General features: G+C 43.3%; 2 protein-coding genes and 1 long non-coding RNA gene across 5 annotated transcripts in view; all 3 read right to left on the bottom strand.

The window, feature by feature from the left end:
- Positions 1 to 1,577: 1,577 nt before the first annotated feature.
- LOC137040885 (polymeric immunoglobulin receptor-like) lies at positions 1,578 to 3,822 on the bottom strand. The gene is made up of 5 exons (XM_067416647.1): positions 3,645 to 3,822; positions 3,181 to 3,498; positions 2,643 to 2,957; positions 2,232 to 2,555; positions 1,578 to 1,802 (listed from the first exon to the last, which is right to left on the bottom strand). The coding sequence occupies exons 1-5, from the start codon at positions 3,682 to 3,684 to the stop codon at positions 1,687 to 1,689; spliced, it is 1,113 nt and encodes a 370-aa protein (XP_067272748.1). The 5' UTR covers positions 3,685 to 3,822; the 3' UTR covers positions 1,578 to 1,686.
- Positions 3,823 to 9,280: 5,458 nt separating this feature from the next.
- Positions 9,281 to 11,328, bottom strand: LOC137040886 (uncharacterized). Of its 2 annotated transcripts, none has more exons than XR_010898007.1 (3): positions 11,205 to 11,328; positions 9,504 to 10,195; positions 9,281 to 9,416 (listed from the first exon to the last, which is right to left on the bottom strand). It is a non-coding gene; the product is annotated as an uncharacterized lncRNA (long non-coding RNA). The 2 variants fall into 2 exon arrangements; XR_010898008.1 differs by having other exon boundaries at positions 9,504 to 9,821.
- A 4,440-nt stretch (positions 11,329 to 15,768) lies between these two features.
- The window catches only part of LOC137040884 (polymeric immunoglobulin receptor-like), a 40,492-nt gene continuing 34,765 nt past the window's right edge, over positions 15,769 to 21,495 (bottom strand). Inside the window, exons 7-10 of one of the 2 annotated variants that reach the window (XM_067416645.1) lie at positions 17,248 to 17,292; positions 16,616 to 16,708; positions 16,347 to 16,390; positions 15,769 to 16,244 (exon numbers count right to left, since the gene is read on the bottom strand). In XM_067416645.1, coding sequence (XP_067272746.1) covers positions 15,933 to 16,244; positions 16,347 to 16,390; positions 16,616 to 16,708; positions 17,248 to 17,292 — 494 coding nt within the window. In that variant the 3' untranslated portion in view covers positions 15,769 to 15,932. The remainder of the gene's footprint in view (positions 16,245 to 16,346; positions 16,391 to 16,615; positions 16,709 to 17,247; positions 17,293 to 21,495) is intronic. The other variant, XM_067416646.1, reaches the window with a different exon arrangement.

Below are 21,495 nucleotides of genomic sequence, written 5' to 3'. Positions count from 1 at the left end.
ACCCCTGTTATTCGCTGTGCGAGAGGTCCCACAAGCCCCCACAGGGTTTTCCCCCTTCAAGCTCCTCTATGGACGCCGGCCACGAGGGGTGCTGGATGTCCTGCGAGAAACTTGGGAGGAGGGGCCATCTCAAGGCAAAAATGAAATTCAATATGTGCTGGACTTGAGAACAAAACTCCACACTAGTGGGCGGCTATCACAGGAAAATTTGTTACAAGCCCAGGACCGCCAGATAACAGGGGAACTAGGCTGCGCAAATTTGCACTGGGAGAGAAAGTGCTCGTATTACTCCCAACGTCTAGCTCTAAATTGATAGCTAAGTGGCAGGGACCGTTTGAGGTCGCACGACAAGTCGGGGATCTCGCTTATGAGGTAATACAGTCCGATAGAAGCGGGGCCCATCAGATCTATCACCTCAATCTCCTAAAAAATGGAATGAGGCTGAATCAGTGATGTTGGTGTCGGTGGTTGGGGGGGAGGATGTTCTCGGGCCCAGAGGCGAACATCAAAATGCAATCCCTCGCTCTGGCCCCCGGGGGAGATCACCTCTCGCTGTCCCAACTCACTGATTTAACGAAGTTACAGGCGGAGTTCGCCGACGTTTTCTCGCCTCTACCGGGCCGTACTAACCTAATTCAGCACCATATCGAGACCGAGCTGGGCGTGGTAGTTCGCAGCTGGTCGTATCGCTTACCTGATACGATAGTTCAGGACAAATTGAGCGCTATGTTATACATGGGAGTAAAAGAGGAATCCAACAGCAACTGGGCAAGCCCGATAGTTTTAGTTCCGAAAACGGACGGCTCATTATCGCAAGGTGGATGCTGTGTCGAAATTCGACGCGTATCCAATGCCACGGGTTGACGAGTTGATAGATCGGCTAGGCACGGCTTGTTTTTATTCCACATTGGACTTAACAAAGGGCTATTGGCAGATCCCCTTGTCTCCATTGTCCAGGGAAAAGACGGCTTTCACAATGCCGTTTGGATTACACCAATTTGTCACCCTCCCATTTGGCTTGTTCGGGGCACCCACTACTTTTCAGCGCCTCATGGATAAGATTCTGCGGCCCCATGCGGCATATGCGGCTGCCTATCTAGACTATGGTCTTAAACTTTTGATCAGCTGATGAACGGCCTGTTTCAGTTTAAATGCAGTTTTCAATAAATCACCTACTCTGTATTTTTTGTTTCTTGCTCCTGTTTCTTCTTTTGGCATTTTGAAGCAGCACTCACAACTCGGTTCTGATCCACAAGTGCGAAATGTGTAAAACTTGCAATGAATCCCCTGGTCTTAAGATTTTGTTCAGGAGTGTATTTTCATGAAATAGTTGTTAAATATTGGATATTAAGGACATGTTAAGATAAAACAACAGCACATTGACATTGTGATACTTTGAATTTACCTCAAATAAATTTTTAATCTGTGCAAACAATTTTTTTTTTTTTTTGCAACAACGTGAGACAGTTCTGTTCCTAACAGTAGACCTGCTAGAGAAGAAGTGACAGGTACAAGAAAACTATCAAACACACACACACACACACACACACACACACACACACATGGGAGAGAGTCAAGAGAGAGATATCAGGGGAAGTAAAGAGAATGAAAAGGGAAGTGAAGGTGCAGTTCAAGAGAGAACCTTTAGTTATTTTGCACTCCTCAGCCTAAGGACCTGAACACTTTTTATGTGACGACCGTACAAAAAACTTGGTTCTCCGTGATTCCAGAATCTGTTGTGGTAGAATGGGATGGCCTGGATGGGTGTGACATGTCCGGCCCTGATGGTGAGGAGGATGTCTCTGAAAATTTTGTATATGAAAAAAAAATCTAAATTAGGATTTTTTTCACACTCAGAACTTGACATCATTTGCTAATGGTGAAGACACATGTTACTGATGACTTTCACTGCCCAGAATTCAAGTTGCTGATACACAGAAACTGTTTGTTTGATTTTCTGTTATGCCTGTGGTTTCACACTGAATAATAGAGTACAGCAGAGTTACTGGACGAGCACCCTTAAACTGCAGTAAACTGTACTAAGTGAGGTAAAAGGACTCACACCAGTGCTAGAAACTGCATCTAGCTGAGCACACCCACTTAAAAATAACCCTGTGGTTAAACCTGCTTATAGAATCAGCTTCAAGCATGATGATCAATAACATACAGTGATCTGCTGAAGAGATGTTAGACTACCTTATGATTAATATCAGTGAGAAAACCATCCGTACCTGTAAGGTTGATCAGGACTCGTGTGATGAAGCTCTTGTGTCCTCCATCAGACTGAACTCCACACCAGTATTCTGAATGTTGTTCAGTCACATGACTGATGCTTCCCGTCAGGAGTCGTTCTTCTCTGTCATCATACAGCTGGATCTTTCCCTCACTCCTCCATCTTCTGCTCTCATTCACAGACGTCTCTTCAGCACAGAGATCAGCTCCAGATCTCCAGCAGAGAAACTTCACATCACTGCTGTGGGATTGTGGGTATTTGCAGCTGATGTTCACAGATCCTCCTGCAGCCGCTGATAGACTGATGCTCTTCACACAATCATCTGTTTCAGACCCAAATAAAGCGCAGTAATGTTAGAATGAGCAGATATATTCATGGATTCACCACATAATGACTGAGAGCGGCTCACCCTTCTCAATGTTCAGCTTAAACTTAGAGAAGAAACTGTAGTCTTCAGAAACTTTGACTATAATCGTATATTCTCCAGAGTCGTCCTCATTCAGCTCTCTGATAAACACACGTAAGAGTCCTGCAGATCTGTCCTCATGAACGGAGAATCGTCTGTCATGTTTCCATTCTGAGCCTCTGTTAGTGTTTATTACAGGAACACACCGATCTGCTCCAGATTTACAGACTTTCACATGGTCCTTGTGTTTCTTCTCATATTTGAAGTTTATGATGACGTTTCCTCCTGAATATCCTCTCACGGTCCTGATTGGTTGATCTGTTAAACACAAACACTGATCATTTGTCATTTTGTTCTCAATATAAACACATTTATCTGTCACTTTGCTACAACATTTATGAGCTCAAGTCCAGATGATGAGTGTAAATCTTCCATCAGGAGATAAAAAGGTTATTGATGGCGTGAGTTATGAGTTAGACGTGTGAACGGCAGTAATTCCAGTCAGTGTTGAGTATCGTGATGTTGAGTCTCAGTTACTCACCGGTTATAACCTCCAGATTCACTTCAGTGAAGGAATCCAGTCCAAAGTTTTCAGATCCACAATAGTACGTCCCAGAATCCTCTTCACTCAGATCTCTGATGGTCACTCTGAAGACGGCTGAACTTCTGTCGTCAAACAGAGAGAATCTATCCTTCGTAACCCATTTATTTTTCTCATTAGTCTTGATTTGGTCTGTGCAGTATGGCCATGGTCCTTTACAAAAATACTTTTCATTCTCTGTATGTTTTTTATCATATTTGCATGAGATTATGACTCCGCCTCCTGAATATCCAGTCACTCTCATGGAGCTCACGACACCTACAACAAACCAGCATCTTAACACAACACTAATACACACTGAAGGGAGATTCATTTCAAAGGTAATTTCACCATATTAGTTATGGATAAAGACTTGTGTTCATTATTTAATCTCTGTTCTGGTTCTTCTGAGTTCAGATTCTCACCAGGAATCATCAGCAGAGTGAAAGTCCAGATGATCTTCATTCTTCTCTCTCATTAAATGATCTTCTCTGTTGTCTGTAGATTCAGTTCTTCTGAAGCTCTCGATGTGTGTTCAGATGAGCTTTGAGTGTTTCTTTCCTCGTTACATGTTGAACATGAAGTGCTGAATGTGACGGAGACGCCCACTTCCTCTGGGAGAGAGAGAGAGAGAGAGAGAGAGAGAGAGAGAGAGAGAGAGAGAGAGAGAGAGAGAGAGAGAGAGGTTTATGAGGTTTCACGAGTTTGTGTGCCCATATAATCTTAGTGAAAGTGGTTAGTGAAACAGATTTGGCTTGCTGTCTGCTATAGAGGGGCTCAGAGAGGATATTCTACCCAAGCTCCGATTGCTCCCCAAAAACATAATGCAGAAATAGACAGAAGGCAAGAAGTGTGGGACTTTGAACAGCTCATGATTTCTTGAGGAGTCTGCATAATTATTCCAGAAGACCCCCCCAAAAATTGGAAAATAGACTGAATGGAAGATGGCACTGCAGCAGCATTGAGGTAGATAACTACCATGGCAGTTTATGAAACAGGGGAGGTGTTGCAGCAGTCTGGCATTGAGCAGGGCACTGCAGCAGCATTCTCATACTGTCGGGGCACTGCAGCAGCATTCTCATACTGTCGGGGCACTGCAGCAGCATTCTCATACTGTCGGGGCACTGCAGCAACATTCTCATACTGTCGGGGCACTGCAGCAACATTCTCATACTGTTGGGGCACTGCAGCAGCATTCTCATACTGTCGGGGCACTGCAGCAGCATTCTCATACTGTCGGGGCACTGCAGCAGCATTCTCATACTGTCGGGGCACTGCAGCAGCATTCTCATACTGTCGGGGCACTGCAGCAGCATTCTCATACTGTCGGGGCACTGCAGCAACATTCTCATACTGTCGGGGCACTGCAGCAACATTCTCATACTGTTGGGGCACTGCAGCAGCATCAAGCAAAGCACTGCAGCAGCATTCTCGAATGGCAGGGCACTGCAGCGGCAGTCTCGAAATGGCGGGGTACTGCAGCGGCAGTTTCAAAATGGCGGGGTACTGCAGCAGCAGTCTCAAAATGGCGGGGCACTGCAGCAGCAGTCTCAAATTGGCGGAGTAATCCAGCAGCAGTCTCAAAATGGCGGGGCAATGCAGCAGCATTGGGCAAAACACTGCAGCAGCAGTATCAAACTGGCGGGGCACTGCAGCGGCAGTCTCAAAATGGTGGGGCACTACAGCGGCAGTCTCAAGCAAAGCATGGCATCGGCAGTCACAAAATAGTGAAGCACTGCAGTGGCAGCATCAAATAGGAGGAGCACTGTACTGGCAGCATTAAATAGGAGGAGCACTGTAGCGGCACATTAAATAGGAGGAACACTGCAGTGGCAGCATTAAATAGGAGGAGCACTGTAGCGGCACATTAAATAGGAGGAACACTGCAGTGGCAGCATTAAATAGGAGGAGCACTGTAGTGGCAGCATTAAATAGGAGGAGCACTGTAGCGGCACATTAAATAGGAGGAACACTGCAGTGGCAGCATTAAATAGGAGGAGCACTGTAGTGGCAGCATTAAATAGGAGGAGCACTGTAGCGGCACATTAAATAGGAGGAACACTGCAGTGGCAGCATTAAATAGGAGGAGCACTGTAGCGGCACATTAAATAGGAGGAACACTGCAGTGGCAGCATTAAATAGGAGGAGCACTGTAGTGGCAGCATTAAATAGGAGGAGCACTGTAGTGGCAGCATTAAATAGGAGGAACACTGCAGTGGCAGCATTAAATAGGAGGAACACTGCAGTGGCAGCATTAAATAGGAGGAGCACTGTAGTGGCAGCATTAAATAGGAGGAGCACTGTAGCGGCACATTAAATAGGAGGAACACTGCAGTGGCAGCATTAAATAGGAGGAGCACTGTAGCGGCACATTAAATAGGAGGAACACTGCAGTGGCAGCATTAAATAGGAGGAGCACTGTAGCGGCACATTAAATAGGAGGAACACTGCAGTGGCAGCATTAAATAGGAGGAGCACTGTAGTGGCAGCATTAAATAGGAGGAGCACTGTAGCGGCACATTAAATAGGAGGAGCACTGCAGTGGCAGCATTAAATAGGAGGAGCACTGTAGCGGCACATTAAATAGGAGGAACACTGCAGTGGCAGCATTAAATAGGAGGAGCACTGTAGCGGCACATTAAATAGGAGGAACACTGCAGTGGCAGCATTAAATAGGAGGAGCACTGTAGCGGCACATTAAATAGGAGGAACACTGCAGTGGCAGCATTAAATAGGAGGAGCACTGTAGTGGCAGCATTAAATAGGAGGAGCACTGTAGCGGCACATTAAATAGGAGGAACACTGCAGTGGCAGCATTAAATAGGAGGAGCACTGTAGCGGCACATTAAATAGGAGGAACACTGCAGTGGCAGCATTAAATAGGAGGAGCACTGTAGTGGCAGCATTAAATAGGAGGAGCACTGTAGCGGCACATTAAATAGGAGGAACACTGCAGTGGCAGCATTAAATAGGAGGAGCACTGTAGTGGCAGCATTAAATAGGAGGAGCACTGTAGCGGCACATTAAATAGGAGGAGCACTGTAGCGGCACATTAAATAGGAGGAACACTGCAGTGGCAGCATTAAATAGGAGGAGCACTGTAGTGGCAGCATTAAATAGGAGGAGCACTGTAGCGGCACATTAAATAGGAGGAACACTGCAGTGGCAGCATTAAATAGGAGGAGCACTGTAGTGGCAGCATTAAATAGGAGGAGCACTGTAGCGGCACATTAAATAGGAGGAACACTGCAGTGGCAGCATTAAATAGGAGGAGCACTGTAGCGGCACATTAAATAGGAGGAACACTGCATTAAATAGGAGGAGCACTGTAGCGGCACATTAAATAGGAGGAACACTGCATTAAATAGGAGGAGCACTGTAGCGGCACATTAAATAGGAGGAACACTGCATTAAATAGGAGGAGCACTGTAGCGGCACATTAAATAGGAGGAACACTGCAGTGGCAGCATTAAATAGGAGGAGCACTGTAGCGGCACATTAAATAGGAGGAACACTGCAGTGGCAAGCAAAGCCCTGGAGCATCAAGCGAGGGACTGTGGCATCAAGTGAAGGCCTGCAACGGTGATAAACAAATAAAAATTAGTCTTGCTAATTTTTTGAGGTAGGAATTTTGGGTTTTCATGGGCTGTATGCCAAAATCATCAGTATTAAAACAATAAAAGAACTGAAATATTTCAGTTGATGTGCAATGAATCTAAAATATATGAAATTTTTATCATTACATTATGGAAAATAATGATCTAATTTTTTGAGAAGGACCTGTATATATGACAGATTTTACAAAAGCTTGAGCTGTCTGTTGAGTAGCTTGAGACACATATGTAGATTTAATACACAAACAATATCTGTAAAACTTTCAACAACCTTGTTTCTAAATGGGGAAATTGAAATAAATATAATTAATACTCCAGTGGCGTGCGGTCCATATAAGCTGTGAATGCTCTGCAAACCCAAGCCATTCGTGGACTCGCTGATCAGTCTGAACAATATAAACTACTGTAAATGTCCCTGTTTGAGACATAACATAACAGTAACCAGACAAAGGGAAGAACTTAAGTAGTAATAGATGACACACAGCAGACACATATGAACTAATAATGACGGTAACTATAGAGACAGACGAGTGGCGGGAAACTCAACAAAGAAAAGTGACAAATGTCTTTGTTCATTTTCAAATATCTTTAATTATTTTCAAGCCTACAGTTTCTAGCAGAGTAACAACCCTTACGAACATGAGCCATGGTTTTACTGCAAATAAAACCACAAAAACTTGATTATAGTTTAACCATGGTATTTGTGGTAAAGCTGTGGTTATATAAATGGTAATAAATAAGCCAAAAAAACACGGTTACTACACTTTTACTGTAATGAAACCATGGTTAATTTCCGTAAGGGAATCAGTGCGATGGACTCGAGGAAGGGGTCAGGTGGAGGCTGGAGCATTGAGGGAAAGCTCTCAAAGAAGAAGGAGCCAAATAAAGCCAAATGACGGACCTCTTCAGGGCTCATAATGCAGGTCAGTTTCACCTGTAAATAGGCTACTGGGGTTTTGTCTTCTTTAACGTAGCTGAGCAAATGTTAGCATTAGCACCCATTACTATCAACAGTCAGAAAACTGTATGCTAAATGACATCCTTATGATCTATTGTACAGTTACAGTAATTTAACAGACAGATATTCACATCGATTATGCGTTTGGAGGGAGCTGGGCCAGACAACAACACTAAAAATATCAGTAATAATGCAATAACTCGTTCAGGATTTTATATAAAGATATTGTCATGATGTATTTATTATTGTACTAATTTTGACATTTAGGCAATTTAGAATTTAAAAAATATATATTTTCATGATATAGTTGTTTAATATTGGATATTTAAGACATGTTTAAATAAAACAACAGCACATTGCTCAAATGTGATACTTTGAATTTACCTCAAATACATTTTTAATCTGTGAAAACAATTTTTTTATTTTTTATTTTTTTGCAACAACATGAGACAGCTCTGTTCCTAACGACAGACCTGCTGAAAAAAGAAGTGACAGGTACAAGAAAATTATCAAACACACACACACACACACACACACACTGGAGAGAGCCGAGAGAGAGAGAGAGAGAGAGAGAGAGAGAGAGAGAGAGAGAGAGAGAGAGAGAGAGAGAGAGAGAGAGAGAGAGAGAGAGAGAGAGAGAGAGAGATCAGGGGAAATGAAGAGAATGAAAAGGGAAGTGAAGGTGCAGTTCAAGAGAGAACCTTTAGTTATTTTGCACTCCTCAGCCTAAGGATCTAAACCCTTTTTATTTGACGACCGTACAAAAAACTTGGTTCCCCGTGGCTCCAGAATCTGCTGTGGGTGAATGGGATGGCCTGGATGGGTGTGACATGTCCTGCCCTGATGGTGAGGAGGATGTGTCTGAAAATTTTGTATATGAAAAAAAATATTTCTAAATTATGATTTTTTTCACACTCAGAACTTGACATCATTTGCTAATGGTGAAGACACACGTCACTGATGACTTTCACACTTTCACTGCCCAGAATTCAAGTTGCTGATACACAGAAACTGTTTGTTTGATTTTCTGTTATGCCTGTGGTTTCACACTGAATAATAGAGTACAGCAGAGTTACTGGACGAGCACCCTTAAACTGCAGTAAACTGTACTAAGTGAGGTAAAAGGACTCACACCAGTGCTAGAAACTGCATCTAGCTGAGCACACCCACTTAAAAATAACCCTGTGGTTAAACCTGCTTATAGAATCAGCTTCAAGCATGATGATCAATAACATACAGTGATCTGATGAAGAGAGGTTACACTACCTTATGATTAATATCAGTGAGAAAACCATCCGTACCTGTAAGGTTGATCAGGACTCGTGTGATGAAGCTCTTGTGTCCTCCATCAGACTGAACTCCACACCAGTATTCTGAATGTTGTTCAGTCACATGACTGATGCTTCCCGTCAGGAGTCGTTCTTCTCTGTCATCATACAGCTGGATCTTTCCCTCACTCCTCCATCTTCTGCTCTCATTCACAGACATCTCTTCAGCACAGAGATCAGCTCCAGATCTCCAGCAGAGAAACTTCACATCACTGCTGTGGGATTGTGGGTATTTGCAGCTGATGTTCACAGATCCTCCTGCAGCCGCTGATAGACTGATGCTCTTCACACAATCATCTGTTTCAGACCCAAATAAAGCGCAGTAATGTTAGAATGAGCAGATATATTCATGGATTCACCACATAATGACTGAGAGCGGCTCACCCTTCTCAATGTTCAGCTTAAACTTAGAGAAGAAACTGTAGTCTTCAGAAACTTTGACAGTAATCGTATATTCTCCAGAGTCGTCCTCATTCAGCTCTCTGATAAACACACGTAAGAGTCCTGCAGATCTGTCCTCATGAACGGAGAATCGTCTGTCATGTTTCCATTCTGAGCCTCTGTTAGTGTTTATTACAGGAACACACCGATCTGCTCCAGATTTACAGATGTCTATCAGAGGAGTCTCGTCTTGTGTCTCATATTTGAAGTTTATGATGACGTTTCCTCCTGAATATCCTCTCACGGTCCTGATTGGTTGATCTGTTCAACACAAACACTGATCATTTTTGTCATCTGAACTTGCGAGATCATACAGAGAGAATCTTCCAGATTCAACCCATTTATTTTTCTCTTTAGTCTTGATTTGAACTGTGCAGTCTGGCCACTGTCCTTTACAAAAATACTTTTCATTTATTTTATATATTGTATCATATTTGCATGCGATTTCGACTCCGCCTCCTGAATATCTGGTCACTCCCACAGAGAGCACAAAGAAGCTAGCAGCAAATGGAAGCCATTTATGAAACCATAAACACCAGAATATCAAAGAGACAAAGAACAGAGACAGGGTAAGCCATACAAATGTAGTTGTGTATCTGGTCCATGGCACAGAGTGGTGTATTTAGCTTCTGCCTCTGGAAGAAATAATAAAATGAGAATGAGGACTTCCCTCACTCTGACAGTATTGTCTCAGTATGTGCATTGCTGTAAAGTAAAAATCTATGTGTCTGAAAAAGACATGAAAAAGACAGATTTGTATAGAGATATCCCAACAGACTAAGACAAAGTTGGTCAAGGCTGCCAACCAGACACAAAAGTGTGGGCCGTGGGCGTGCTTTAGCAGGCTTAGCTAGAAGAGCTTTAGGCCCCGTCCACACGAAGCCAGCGCTTTCCCAATCCGATCTTTTTTTTTCCTCGTTTCAAGAAATATCTGCGTCCACACGAGATTACAAAAACGGACTAAAAACGATGTAGTTTGCATGCCAGGCCAGTGTGTGGCGCTGTAATTCTGCCACAGAAATACACTAAAAACAGAGAAGAAGAGTTGTGGCTAGCAGGGGTATAGCATTGGCGGAGGTGAGGCAAAATCTCACAATAAAATAACAATAAATACATTTGCTACTTAACAGATGTGTTTTATTAATGCCTACACCTACCCCAACCCAAAACATACCCTTACAACAATGCAGATACGTTAATTAAATGAGGCGATATTGATGTGCGCATGCCCAGTGCCCGTAGTTGTGTCCCTTACCTCTTTCACCGTGCTGGACGTAGTGTGATGACATCACCGTTTCAGAAAATATACGGATTCGCTGTACACGCGAAAACGGAAGATAATCGTTTTCAGATTTATCCACTTTGGGACCCGGTTTCAAAAAATATCGGATGCATGCTTCTAAAACGCCGGATCCATGTGGACGAAACACTGATACAGAACAAAATTTATACGTATACAGCTAAACGCGTCTCCGTGTGGACGGGGCCTTAGAAGAGCCAGCTGTGGTGCACTGACCGGAAAGCTAACCCACACCACCCAGGTGGGTTTGATTGGTATCTGAACCATAGGCATAGGAGGAGCAGAACTGATCAGTGTAGACCCAGAGATAATATAATCAAGAAAAGAGAATATTATACACCTACCTGACCCCTCCTGTCACAAGCTGGGCTTAAACTCGGGTCTCTGGTGTAGTGAGTAGAGAGATCTCCCCCTTGGCCCCAGAGGTGGTGGTGTTGGACCCAAACGAAACACTCCAGGCAAAACTTCAGGCAAGGGAGATTTAAAAAAAAAAAAAAAAAGGTAATAATAAAAATAATAATAATAATGTATTTTATTTGTACAGCCCTTTTCATAGTTAAAAACAATCCCAAAGTGCTACACATAAAACAAAACAAAATTAAAAACCGGAAAGAACACAAAAAAAAGTTAGCAAAAAGTAAAAAAATGCTTGTTTAAAAAGAAAGGTTTTTAATTATTTCTTAAAAGAGTCTATGGCTTGAGGAGCCCTTAGGTTTTCTGGAAGGGAATTCCAAAGACGCGGTGCGGCTGAGCAGAAGGCTCGATCCCCCATAGTGCGGAGCTTAGTTGTGGATGGTTGAAGAAGGGCTTTATTTCCAGAACGGAGGTTACGTGAAGAGTTTTGTGTTGTGATGAGTAGTTCCTTTAAGTAGGGGGGTGCGTTTCCGTGGATGCATTGATGGGTAAGTAAGATGATTTTATAATTAATCCTGTATGAAACAGGGAGCCAGTGGAGCGAGTAAAGGATGGGTGTGATATGGTCATATTTTCTTATCCTCATTAGGATCCTGGCAGCACTGTTCTGAATGTATTGTAATTTTTGTAGACTTTTGCCAGGAATCCCAAAAAAGGGAGCGTTGCTGTAGTCCAGCCTGGATGATATAAAAGCATGGACAAGTTTTTCAGCATCTGACAGACCAAGTGTGGGACGGAGTTTAGCAATGTTCCTGAGATGATAGAAGGAGATCTTACACAGATGTTGTATGTGGGCTTCAAATGTGAGTTGAGCATCAAATCTTACTCCCAGGTTAGTGACTGTCGATGAAATTGGAATGTTTTGACCAGAGAAGGTGATGTGCGTTATAGGTGATGACTGGACCTGGTGTGGTGTACCCACTAAAATAGCTTCTGTTTTGGAGCTATTTAGCTGTAGGAAGTTTGCCTTCATCCATGCCTCAATATCCTCAAAACAGGAGCTCAGAGATGACAGAGTGGCTGTAGATGAAGTGAGGTTGGTTTTTATATATAGCTGAGTGTCATTGGCATAGCAATGAAATGATATTCCATGCTTGTTGATTATGTGGCCAAGGGGAAGAGTAAAAATGGTGAACAAAATCGGGCCGAGGACCGACCTTTGCCGGACACCACAAGTGACTGTATGCATCTGAGACTTTACACCTCCCAAGGAAACATACTCTGTTCTTCCAGACAGGTAGGACTGGAACCAGCTCAAAGCAGTGTCAAAGCAGAGAGTCGGATAGAATGATGGAGACGCTGAAGGAGGATATTGTGATCAACCGTGTCATAAATCCAGTAAAATGAGCAGCGATGGTGTATCAGCTGCCATCAACAGGTCATTTGTGACCCTGATCAGGGCTGTTTCAGAACTATGAGCGGAACGGAAACCAGACTGAAATTTTTCAAAAAGGGAGTTTGAATTTAGATGATCCTGAAGATGGGCAGCAACAACTTTTTCTAGAACTTTGGACAAGAATGGAAGGTTGGAAATAGGCCTGTAGTTTACAAGAACTTCAGGGTCTGAAGTGGGGTTTTTCAGAAGGGGTTTGATGACAGCAGTTTTTAGAGCAGATGGAACATGACCAGTATGTAGAGAATGGTTGATGACTTTGGTTATTATGGGACTAAGAGAGCTGATGTGTGTTTTCACCAAAGCTGTGGGTAAAGGGTCCAGCATACAGGTGGAAGCTTTCATCCTGCTGATGATGTCCTCAACTTGTTGCTTAGAGATTTCAGGAAAACAACAGAGAGGCTGGAACGTCCCAGGCTGTGGGTCGGCAGTAGGGACAGATAGAGCAGCAGTGCTGGAAAGGAGAGAGCGGATGGTCTCAACTTTTTTCCTATAGAAGGTGATGAAGCTGTTGCATTTCTCTTCTGATGTGTCATTGTGTGAAGTAGTTTGTGGCTTGATGAGATGATTTATTGTGGGGAAAAGCTGCTTGGAGTTCCCCTGATTTTCACTAATGATGTTTGAGTAGAACTGTGTCCGTGCTTTTTTTAGTGACATTGAGTAGGCCTTCTGATGTTCTTGATAGGCTATTTTGTGAACAGTAAGTCCAGTTTTTGAAACACTTCGCTCAAGTACACGCCCTGCTGTTTTCATTTTCCGTAGTTCTGGAGTGAACCAAGGGGATGTACGAGAGAAAGTTACTATTCGTGTTTTTTCAGGTGCATGGAGGTCCAAAATACTGCTCAAAGTGTTATTATAAAAGTCCACAGATTCATTTACAGATGTGAAATTTGCTGAAGGGATTTTCATGAGGTCCAAAGCCAAAGTATCTGGGTTGATATTTTTTATGTTTCTGAAATGGATTAGACGTTTTGATTTGATGTAATGAGAAAAGTTCACCTCCATTGAGATGGCTTTGTGATCAGACACTCAGATCATATACCTGTAGATTTTCAATGTTGACAGAGTCAGTAATGACCAGGTCAAGTGTATTTAGCAAGTCACAAACAACTCCAACAAAAGTTATTCTCAGAATGAGGTAAGATCAAAAATAGATATAGTGCAAAAATAACAGGAGAAAGGAAAACTCCACGAGGGGAGAAAACAGAACAAGAGAATACAAATAACTAAGAAAACCTTACTTGAGACAGCTTAGAAGGACTGAGGATGACGCATAGACATGGCCTTCCTGGGATGTATTGCCCTTTCGTCGGATGTTTAGGGTGTGTGTGTGTGTGTGTGTGTGTGTGTGTGTGTGTGTGTGTGTGTGTGTGTGTGTGTGTGTGTGTGTGTGTATGTTAATCATGTGGTCTTGCCCACTTTTCACAGTATGACCCCCAATGTGAACATGAAACACAAGCATGCTTTAAGAGAATATGGCTGTCTATATGATCAGAAAGTGTTTTATTATCTAGTGTTATTATTATAAGGAACATGTATTTATAATAAGTTCTGATGTTTAACTGTTTCTCTCGCTCCAGGCGCTGCGAGATATGCAAAACTTTCCGACATCGAGAAAGTTCAGTTCCTGAACCAAGCCAGCGGTGTGTATACCTAAATATACGTTTCATGTCTACTTATATCATGTTGTAAATGAGTAGAATGATTTTCTTCTCTTTTTTCCAGCTTGTCCAGAAAATAGTTCAGCCTCAGAAGCATCACCGCGAAAGAGCGCGCACATCCCACCAGTTAGTTTTTGTACTTCAGCTTTATTTATATTTACAAGGTTTCGAGGATTTGTTTTAAACTTTCTCACGTTTTTCCAGAAGCATTTTCAAACCTTGTAAACAGGATCTGCGCATCTGTACGCGAGCATCACACAGAGAATCCCAGCGGCAGTGGTGCCACAGCAAAGCCGAAAACACTCAAACGTAATGTGTCTCCGTTTGATGGACCTGTGAGAGATGCAGAGTTCAGACGCAGACACCGGAGCGGAAACGGCCGAGATTCTGACCCTGAGGAGCTTCCTTTACATCAGGAGACAGGAATCCCAGCTGCTTACAGACCATAAACTCATAGTCGCTCTGATACAGGACGCCATCGAGCGACGCTTGACCACTTTCAAGGGTCGCATTAATGCGCTGAGAGATGCTTGACCACTATCAAGGGTCGCATTAATGCGCTGAGAGACGCTTGACCAGTATCGAGGGTCGCATTAATGCGCTGAGAGACGCTTTGACCACTATCGAGGGTCGTGTTAATGTGCTGAGAGACTCTTGACCACTATCGAGGGTCGCATTAATGCTCTGAGAGACGCTTGACCACTATCGAGGGTCGCATTAATGCTCTGAGAGACGCTTGACCACTATCGAGGGTCGCATTAATGCTCTGAGAGACGCTTGACCACTATCGAGGGTCGCATTAATGCTCTGAGAGACGCTTGACCACTATCGAGGGTCGCATTAATGCTCTGAGAGACGCTTGACCACTATCGAGGGTCGCATTAATGCTCTGAGAGACGCTTGACCACTATCGAGGGTCGCATTAATGCGCTGAGAGACGCTTGACCACTATCGAGGGTCGCATTAATGCGCTGAGAGACGCTTGACCACTATCGAGGGTCGCATTAATGCGCTGAGAGACGCTTGACCACTATCGAGGGTCGCATTAATGCGCTGAGAGATGCTTGACCACTATCGAGGGTCGCATTAATGCGCTGAGAGACGCTTGACCACTATCGAGGGTCGCATTAATGCTCTGAGAGACGCTTGACCACTATCGAGGGTCGCATTAATGCGCTGAGAGACGCTTGACCACTAGCGAGGGTCACATTAATGCTCTGAGAGACGCTTGACCACTATCGAGGGTCGCATTAATGCGCTGAGAGACGCTTGACCACTATCGAGGGTCGCATTAATGCGCTGAGAGACGCTTGACCACTAGCGAGGGTCACATTAAGGGCAGATTTCAGCCACTCCGTCTGGAGGTGAAAAAAAAGATTATTAAAGTCTTTTTTCTATTGTATCTATCATATAATGTTGCCGCATTACAAATATGCTCAATACATTTAAAATAAACTGCTTTATTTTTATATTATTTGTGTAATATTTTTCCTTGGCACAAAAACCAGTTCCTCTCTCATGTCCACAGGTCCTAAAATTTCAGGCAAAGGAGCATCACGGAAGAAGATGAACACAAACTCAATTCTATTCTCTGCTGTGTCTGTTCAAGCAGAGAGATGATTGACAGCAGCGTATTCACTGTAATCCTGATTATTCCTGACACTGACACTGTCAGGACAGTCTGATTGCTTGTGGAAATTCACCGCAGCATAATTCAGATCCTCAGCAGAAGTGATGAAGCACTGAGAGTCTCCAGCGGCTTTCTGAACCGTAGCGTAAACGCAGGCAGAGGAATCAGAGGGGTTTGTGGGTAATTGGGCAGTGGCGTATAGGACGTCAGAGGAATCAGAGGGGTTTGTGGGTAATGGTTTGTGAGAGTCTTTAATCTCCTCATAATCACAACCAGTGGGAGAAACCTGAGGAGAGACAGAGGGATTATTTACAGTTCTGAAGATCATCATTAGACATTAATATCATTATGAATAAAAATCAATTTTATATACAGTGACTGGACTCACCACTTCATGTTTTCCTGGTCCAGTCTGAGATGACGAATCAGCGCCTGTCAAAAACAAGCATCCTAAATGAATGACATTACTGTACGTCTCAGTTCAACACTGATGTCTAAATGTTTCCACACATCATCAAGTGTCTGTATTTTGCTCATGTCTCGTTGCAGCCTATAGGTGGCGTCAGAAAGTAGGAAAGAGATCAAGAAATCTCTCTGTTTTAAACTCAGTATAAATGGAGAGTTTCTGCATCTGAAGGAGTTCAGAATGAGTTTTACCTGGAGACTGACGCTTCTTACAGAGAAACAGTAACGAGAGTCCAGCGATGATCAGAACCAGAAGAAGAACCAGAGAGACGATCAGAGGAGAGCCTGAAAACAGGAGAAATAATCAGAGTCTGATCACGGTGAGCTAAATATCAGAATATCAGATCAGGGGCGTGGCTGGACGTTTGGAGGAAGATTGACAAGACTGGATTTTCAGGGTTGCTAGGTCTGTGTAACAAAATTATCCCAATAGTCAATCAAAAATATCCCCAGAAAGTAGCCCAATGTATACACAATTATACATGAATAAGAACATAAAAGTATAAACACATTTTTTATTTTATTTCTTTGTGTATTTATGCAAAAAATAAAAAAAATAAAAAAATCATTCATTCACTTTGGCATTTCATAACAAACCTCCAAAATGCAGATTCAACCCAGTATGGAAATGAGAATGCTTGGGTTATTATTGCTATTTAAATTGTACATATTTATTTAAAATGTATTTAATGGCATTATTTATTTTACAGTTGAAAATATAATTTATTTTTATGATTAGTAAAATATTTCAGGTGCTGGGGGCCTCAGGTCTCCTCACAAGCTCCACCCACTGATCACATGTGTGTATTTCAGCTGAAGATCACCTGATGTGTTCAGAGACGCCGGAGATGGAGAAGTTCTGGAATCGCCTGAGAACGATGAAGTGGAAGAAGCAGATGATGATGATGATGATGGTGGTGAGGATGGTGAGGATGGTGGTGGCGAAGATGATGATGATGATGATGATGAAAATGTCTCTGAAAATGTTGTTTGAGAATTTGTTTTTTAAATAATATTTTCTAAATTATGCTTTTCAACACCCAGAACATGACATCATATTCTAATGGTGAAAAAACATGTAACTGATGTCTTGCAAACATTCACTACCCAGAATCAAATTTTCTGATACACATAAACTTGAAGATTTGCAAGCTATGGGTCTGAGTTTCTGGAATACTTAATAATACGGTACTGTGGCGAGGGGGACGTGGTAAAGGGAAGTCTGCAGCGGGAGAACGGGTGTGGAGACGAGCAGCGATAAGAAGGACAAGTACATGATAACTAACACAGGGAGACAGGGAGAGTAAGACTGACCAAATATAACATCAAATGCTGATGGACCTCAGGATGGAACAGGGGGATTTTTTCCGCCTGCTGATCCATGTGCAGGATGAGAACTGTCGGGTCATCTGGAGCATGCTTGGCCAGGAAGTCACCCCGGACGCTGCCCCCACCATCACGTCCCGCTGGTGAAAATGTGTCCACAGGACGACCTGGAGGCGTAAGTGGACCTTTTCAAGAAAACAGTGGAGGTGTGTGGGTGGGTGCACACACAATGGGCCAGGGCACCTGATCCCGCTGCTTTCCAGGATGCACAGGTGGCATCCCAACAGCTACCTGTGGAGAACCTCCTGGCCTATGATAATCTCAAGCTGGCCATCAACGAATCGGTGGCCGACCATTCGTAATGGCCGAGACCAGCAACGTTGAGGAAGTGGTTGATCTGGTGGTACTGGAGCGATATTGCTCAGCTTCCACGAGTAATGCAGGCTGTTCAGCTGGCTAAAGATCATCTCCTCCCTAAGCGCTCTCTCTCTCTCTAAACCCCTTTCCCTCAAACCCCACAGTGAAGACATTTCTCCAGGATAATAGGTCTGGGACATGAGGTGGTGTGGCGAAGAGCACAAGTCATTGCTCCATCTTCACCTTTCTTTGCTAATTTCTGGGGTGGCGGGAAGGCCTGGGCCGGTGTCATGACAAATCCTGTCCGCTATGAAATTGTGTCCGCAAGAACCCCAAGAGCGATTCTATTGGCTGAAAGAAATTGTAATAGGTAATCTTTTCAGAGCCTGATTACAATTCTAACAAAATCGTGTTTTGATTTTTGCTGTTTAAATTGTGTTAAAATAGTCTTTAATGTCTTACAAAGCATATGTTTCATATATTAGTAGTATATAACTAAAGCTATAAGTGCTTATATAAGTATATAAGATATATACAAGCATATCTTGTATATAATCTATTTATTTTGTGCACCTGTTCTGTATAATGCTGTTTTTTTTTTTAATTCTTTATTATTTACATTATAGGTACATTACTATGTCATGATTTTGTATTGGTACTTAGTTTATCAGTCAAAATAATTCAGAACATGTTTTTGCTCCCATTATAGCAATCAATTACATATTTCAAATAAATGTTTTGCGTGTGTGTGTGTGTACTTAGTATGGCAATGAATTCATAGTTTATAAACAATTGCTGGTCCAGAACCATGTATAACAACTTTTGATCAGGCATTTAAAATCACTACCAGCGGACACAATTTCACAGGCGGACAGGATTTGGCATGACACCGGTTTGGTGGAGATGCAAGGACCCGGGTCATTTCCAGGACAGATGGGAACGCTGATCCGGGTCCCTGACTTCCCATGGGCTGCCCCCAATCAAGCCCGGCAGCACCAAATACCTATGAGTATTAAAGGCGTACATGATTCAGGCTGTAATCAAACCTCCATTCATCAAAGCCTGATTGAGCAAGGGCGTTGGATACGAGCCGTGAGGTTACGGTGCGGTGTGTGCACAGGGATGTGATGTACTACCTGTTGGTGCCTGTCAATATTCAATTTCGGGGGGAAATGCATAGGATTAAGCTGGCGGTTCATTCCCCCCATAGGCATCCGTGATTTTGGGTACAGATTGGCCAGCTTTTTCACAATTATTGGGGACTTATGCAAGAAGATATCCAGAAGCAGTACCGTTCAAGTTCAAGTTCAAGAGTTTTATTTGTCACATACACAGTTATACAGAATACAACCGGCAGTGAAATGTAAACAGGTCCGCTCCATGGACAGCAAATAACAATTAATAAAAAAAGCACAATAAATTATAAAATAGGAATAGGATAAAATAGGAATAGGATAAGGTGCTAAATATATACATATGTAGAATTATGAATAAATCAAGTAAAAGAAATAAGAGATGTGGAATAAAATAAGTGAGATAAAGTAAACTGGAGACTATAAAAATAAATACGTGGATAACAGAAGTGCAGGAGTGTAATGTGCAAACAGCATTATAATGAGTAGTTACATGAACACAAGAATAAAGTGCAGTGCAATATCAGTATGTGAGTTTGTTAATACTGAGTGAGGTGAAGTCACATGTAGTTAAGTGACAGCGTTCAGGAGTCTGATGGCCTGTGGGAAGAAACTCCTCCTGAGTCTCTCAGTTTTGGCCATCAGGCTACGGAAGCGCTTACCAGAAGGCAGCCGGGTGAAGTGGGGGTTGGCCGGGTGATTAATGTCCTAGATGATTTTTGTAGCTCTACCTCTGCATCGTTTGATGTAGATGTCCTGCAGAGACGGGAGAGCTGACCCTGAGATGCGCTCGGACAAGCGCACCACTCTTTGCAGGGCTTTGCAGTCGTGACTGGTGCCGTTACCATACCACGCTGTGATGCACTGAGTCAGTAAACTTTCTATCGCCCCTGAATAGAAAGTTTTCAGGATAGCTGGTGAGACCCGGAATTTCCTCAGCTGGCTTAGGTGGTACAGTCTTTGCCTGGCCTTTTTCACCTGAGACTGGATATGTGCAGTCCAGGTCAGGTCCTCGGAGATATTCACACCCAGGTATTTGAAGCTGCTCACTCTCTACTGGTGTCCCGCTGATCATGAGAGGGGAATATGACCGCTGCTGTCTCTTCCTGAAGTCCACAATCAGTTCTTTGGTCTTGTTCACATTCAGAAGGAGACAGTTGTCTTGGCACCATGATGTCAGTTCCTCCACCTCATCCGAGTATGCGGTCTCATTGTTGTTGGAAATGAGGCCCAGGACAACAGTATCATCCGCAAACTTGATGACAGAGGTGGAGCTGTGTGTGGACAAACAGTCATGCGTGTAGAGAGAGTAGAGCAGGGGACTGAGGACACAGCCCTGTGGAGCTCCCACACTCACGGTGATGGAGGTGGAGGTGAACTGTCCTACTCTCACCACCTGAGGTCTGCCAGTGAGGAAATCTTCAATCCAGTGACAGAGAGAAGAGTTCAGTCCGAGATCCAGGAGTTTGTTAGTTAGCTTAATGGGAACTATGGTGTTAAATGCTGAACTATAGTCAATAAATAGCAGTCTTACATAGTTCCCATTCTTGCTGTCGATGTGTGATGGAGGAGTGGAGGACGTGAGAGATGGCATCTTCAGTCGATCTATTGGGACGATAGGCGAACTGAAGAGGGTCCAAGGTGTCAGGGATGGAGGTGCAAATGTTGTTTTTGATGAGTCTCTCAAAGACCTTCATGACTAAAGACGTGAGAGCCACTGGGCGATAGTCATTTAGGCAAGAGGGTTTACTGTTCTTAGGGACAGGGATGATGGTGGATTTTTTGAATGAGGTTGGGACCACAGATGTAGCAAGGGACTCATTGAAGATGGATGTGAGGAGTCCAGCGAGCTGATCAGCACAGTACCATTACGTACCATTTCCATTACGTACCTTTTCCATACCGTTACGTACCATTTCAACAAAGAGTGGGAATCCCCAAAGAGATTCTCTCTGATTAAGGCACGCTGTTGATGTCACGTACATTATGTGAAAGATACAAACTATTGGGCATTAAATCTATTTGCTACAGCTTTTACCACCAACAAACAGACGGCTTGGTGGAACGATCTAGCCGGAGGGATATTAAGTTTATTCCTAATTATTCAGAGCTCACAAGCCTGCTGACTGATCTCACTAAAAATGATGCACTATATAAGCCCCAGTGGTCAGAGCTGTGCCAACAGGCACTTACCAAAGTAAAGGCCCGCTTTTACACTGTCCTAACTTTGATCTCCCTTTTCTGTTGCAGACAGAC

Source organism: Pseudorasbora parva, chromosome 15 (genome assembly GCF_024679245.1).
Source record: "Pseudorasbora parva isolate DD20220531a chromosome 15, ASM2467924v1, whole genome shotgun sequence".
Lineage (NCBI taxonomy): Eukaryota > Metazoa > Chordata > Actinopteri > Cypriniformes > Gobionidae > Pseudorasbora > Pseudorasbora parva.
Note: the sequence above shows the minus strand (reverse complement) of the source record. Positions and strands in the feature narration are given on the sequence as shown.

Coding starts and splice junctions, on each gene's coding strand:
- LOC137040885 (XM_067416647.1), bottom strand. CDS start 3,684: ATGAAGATCATCTGGACTTTCACTCTGCTGATGATTCCTG. Junction 2,556..2,642: donor TAAGCTGAACATTGAGAAGG/GTGAGCCGCTCT, acceptor GGTCTGAAACAG/ATGATTGTGTGAAGAGCATC. Junction 1,803..2,231: donor AGTCCTGATCAACCTTACAG/GTACGGATGGTT, acceptor CAAAATTTTCAG/AGACATCCTCCTCACCATCA.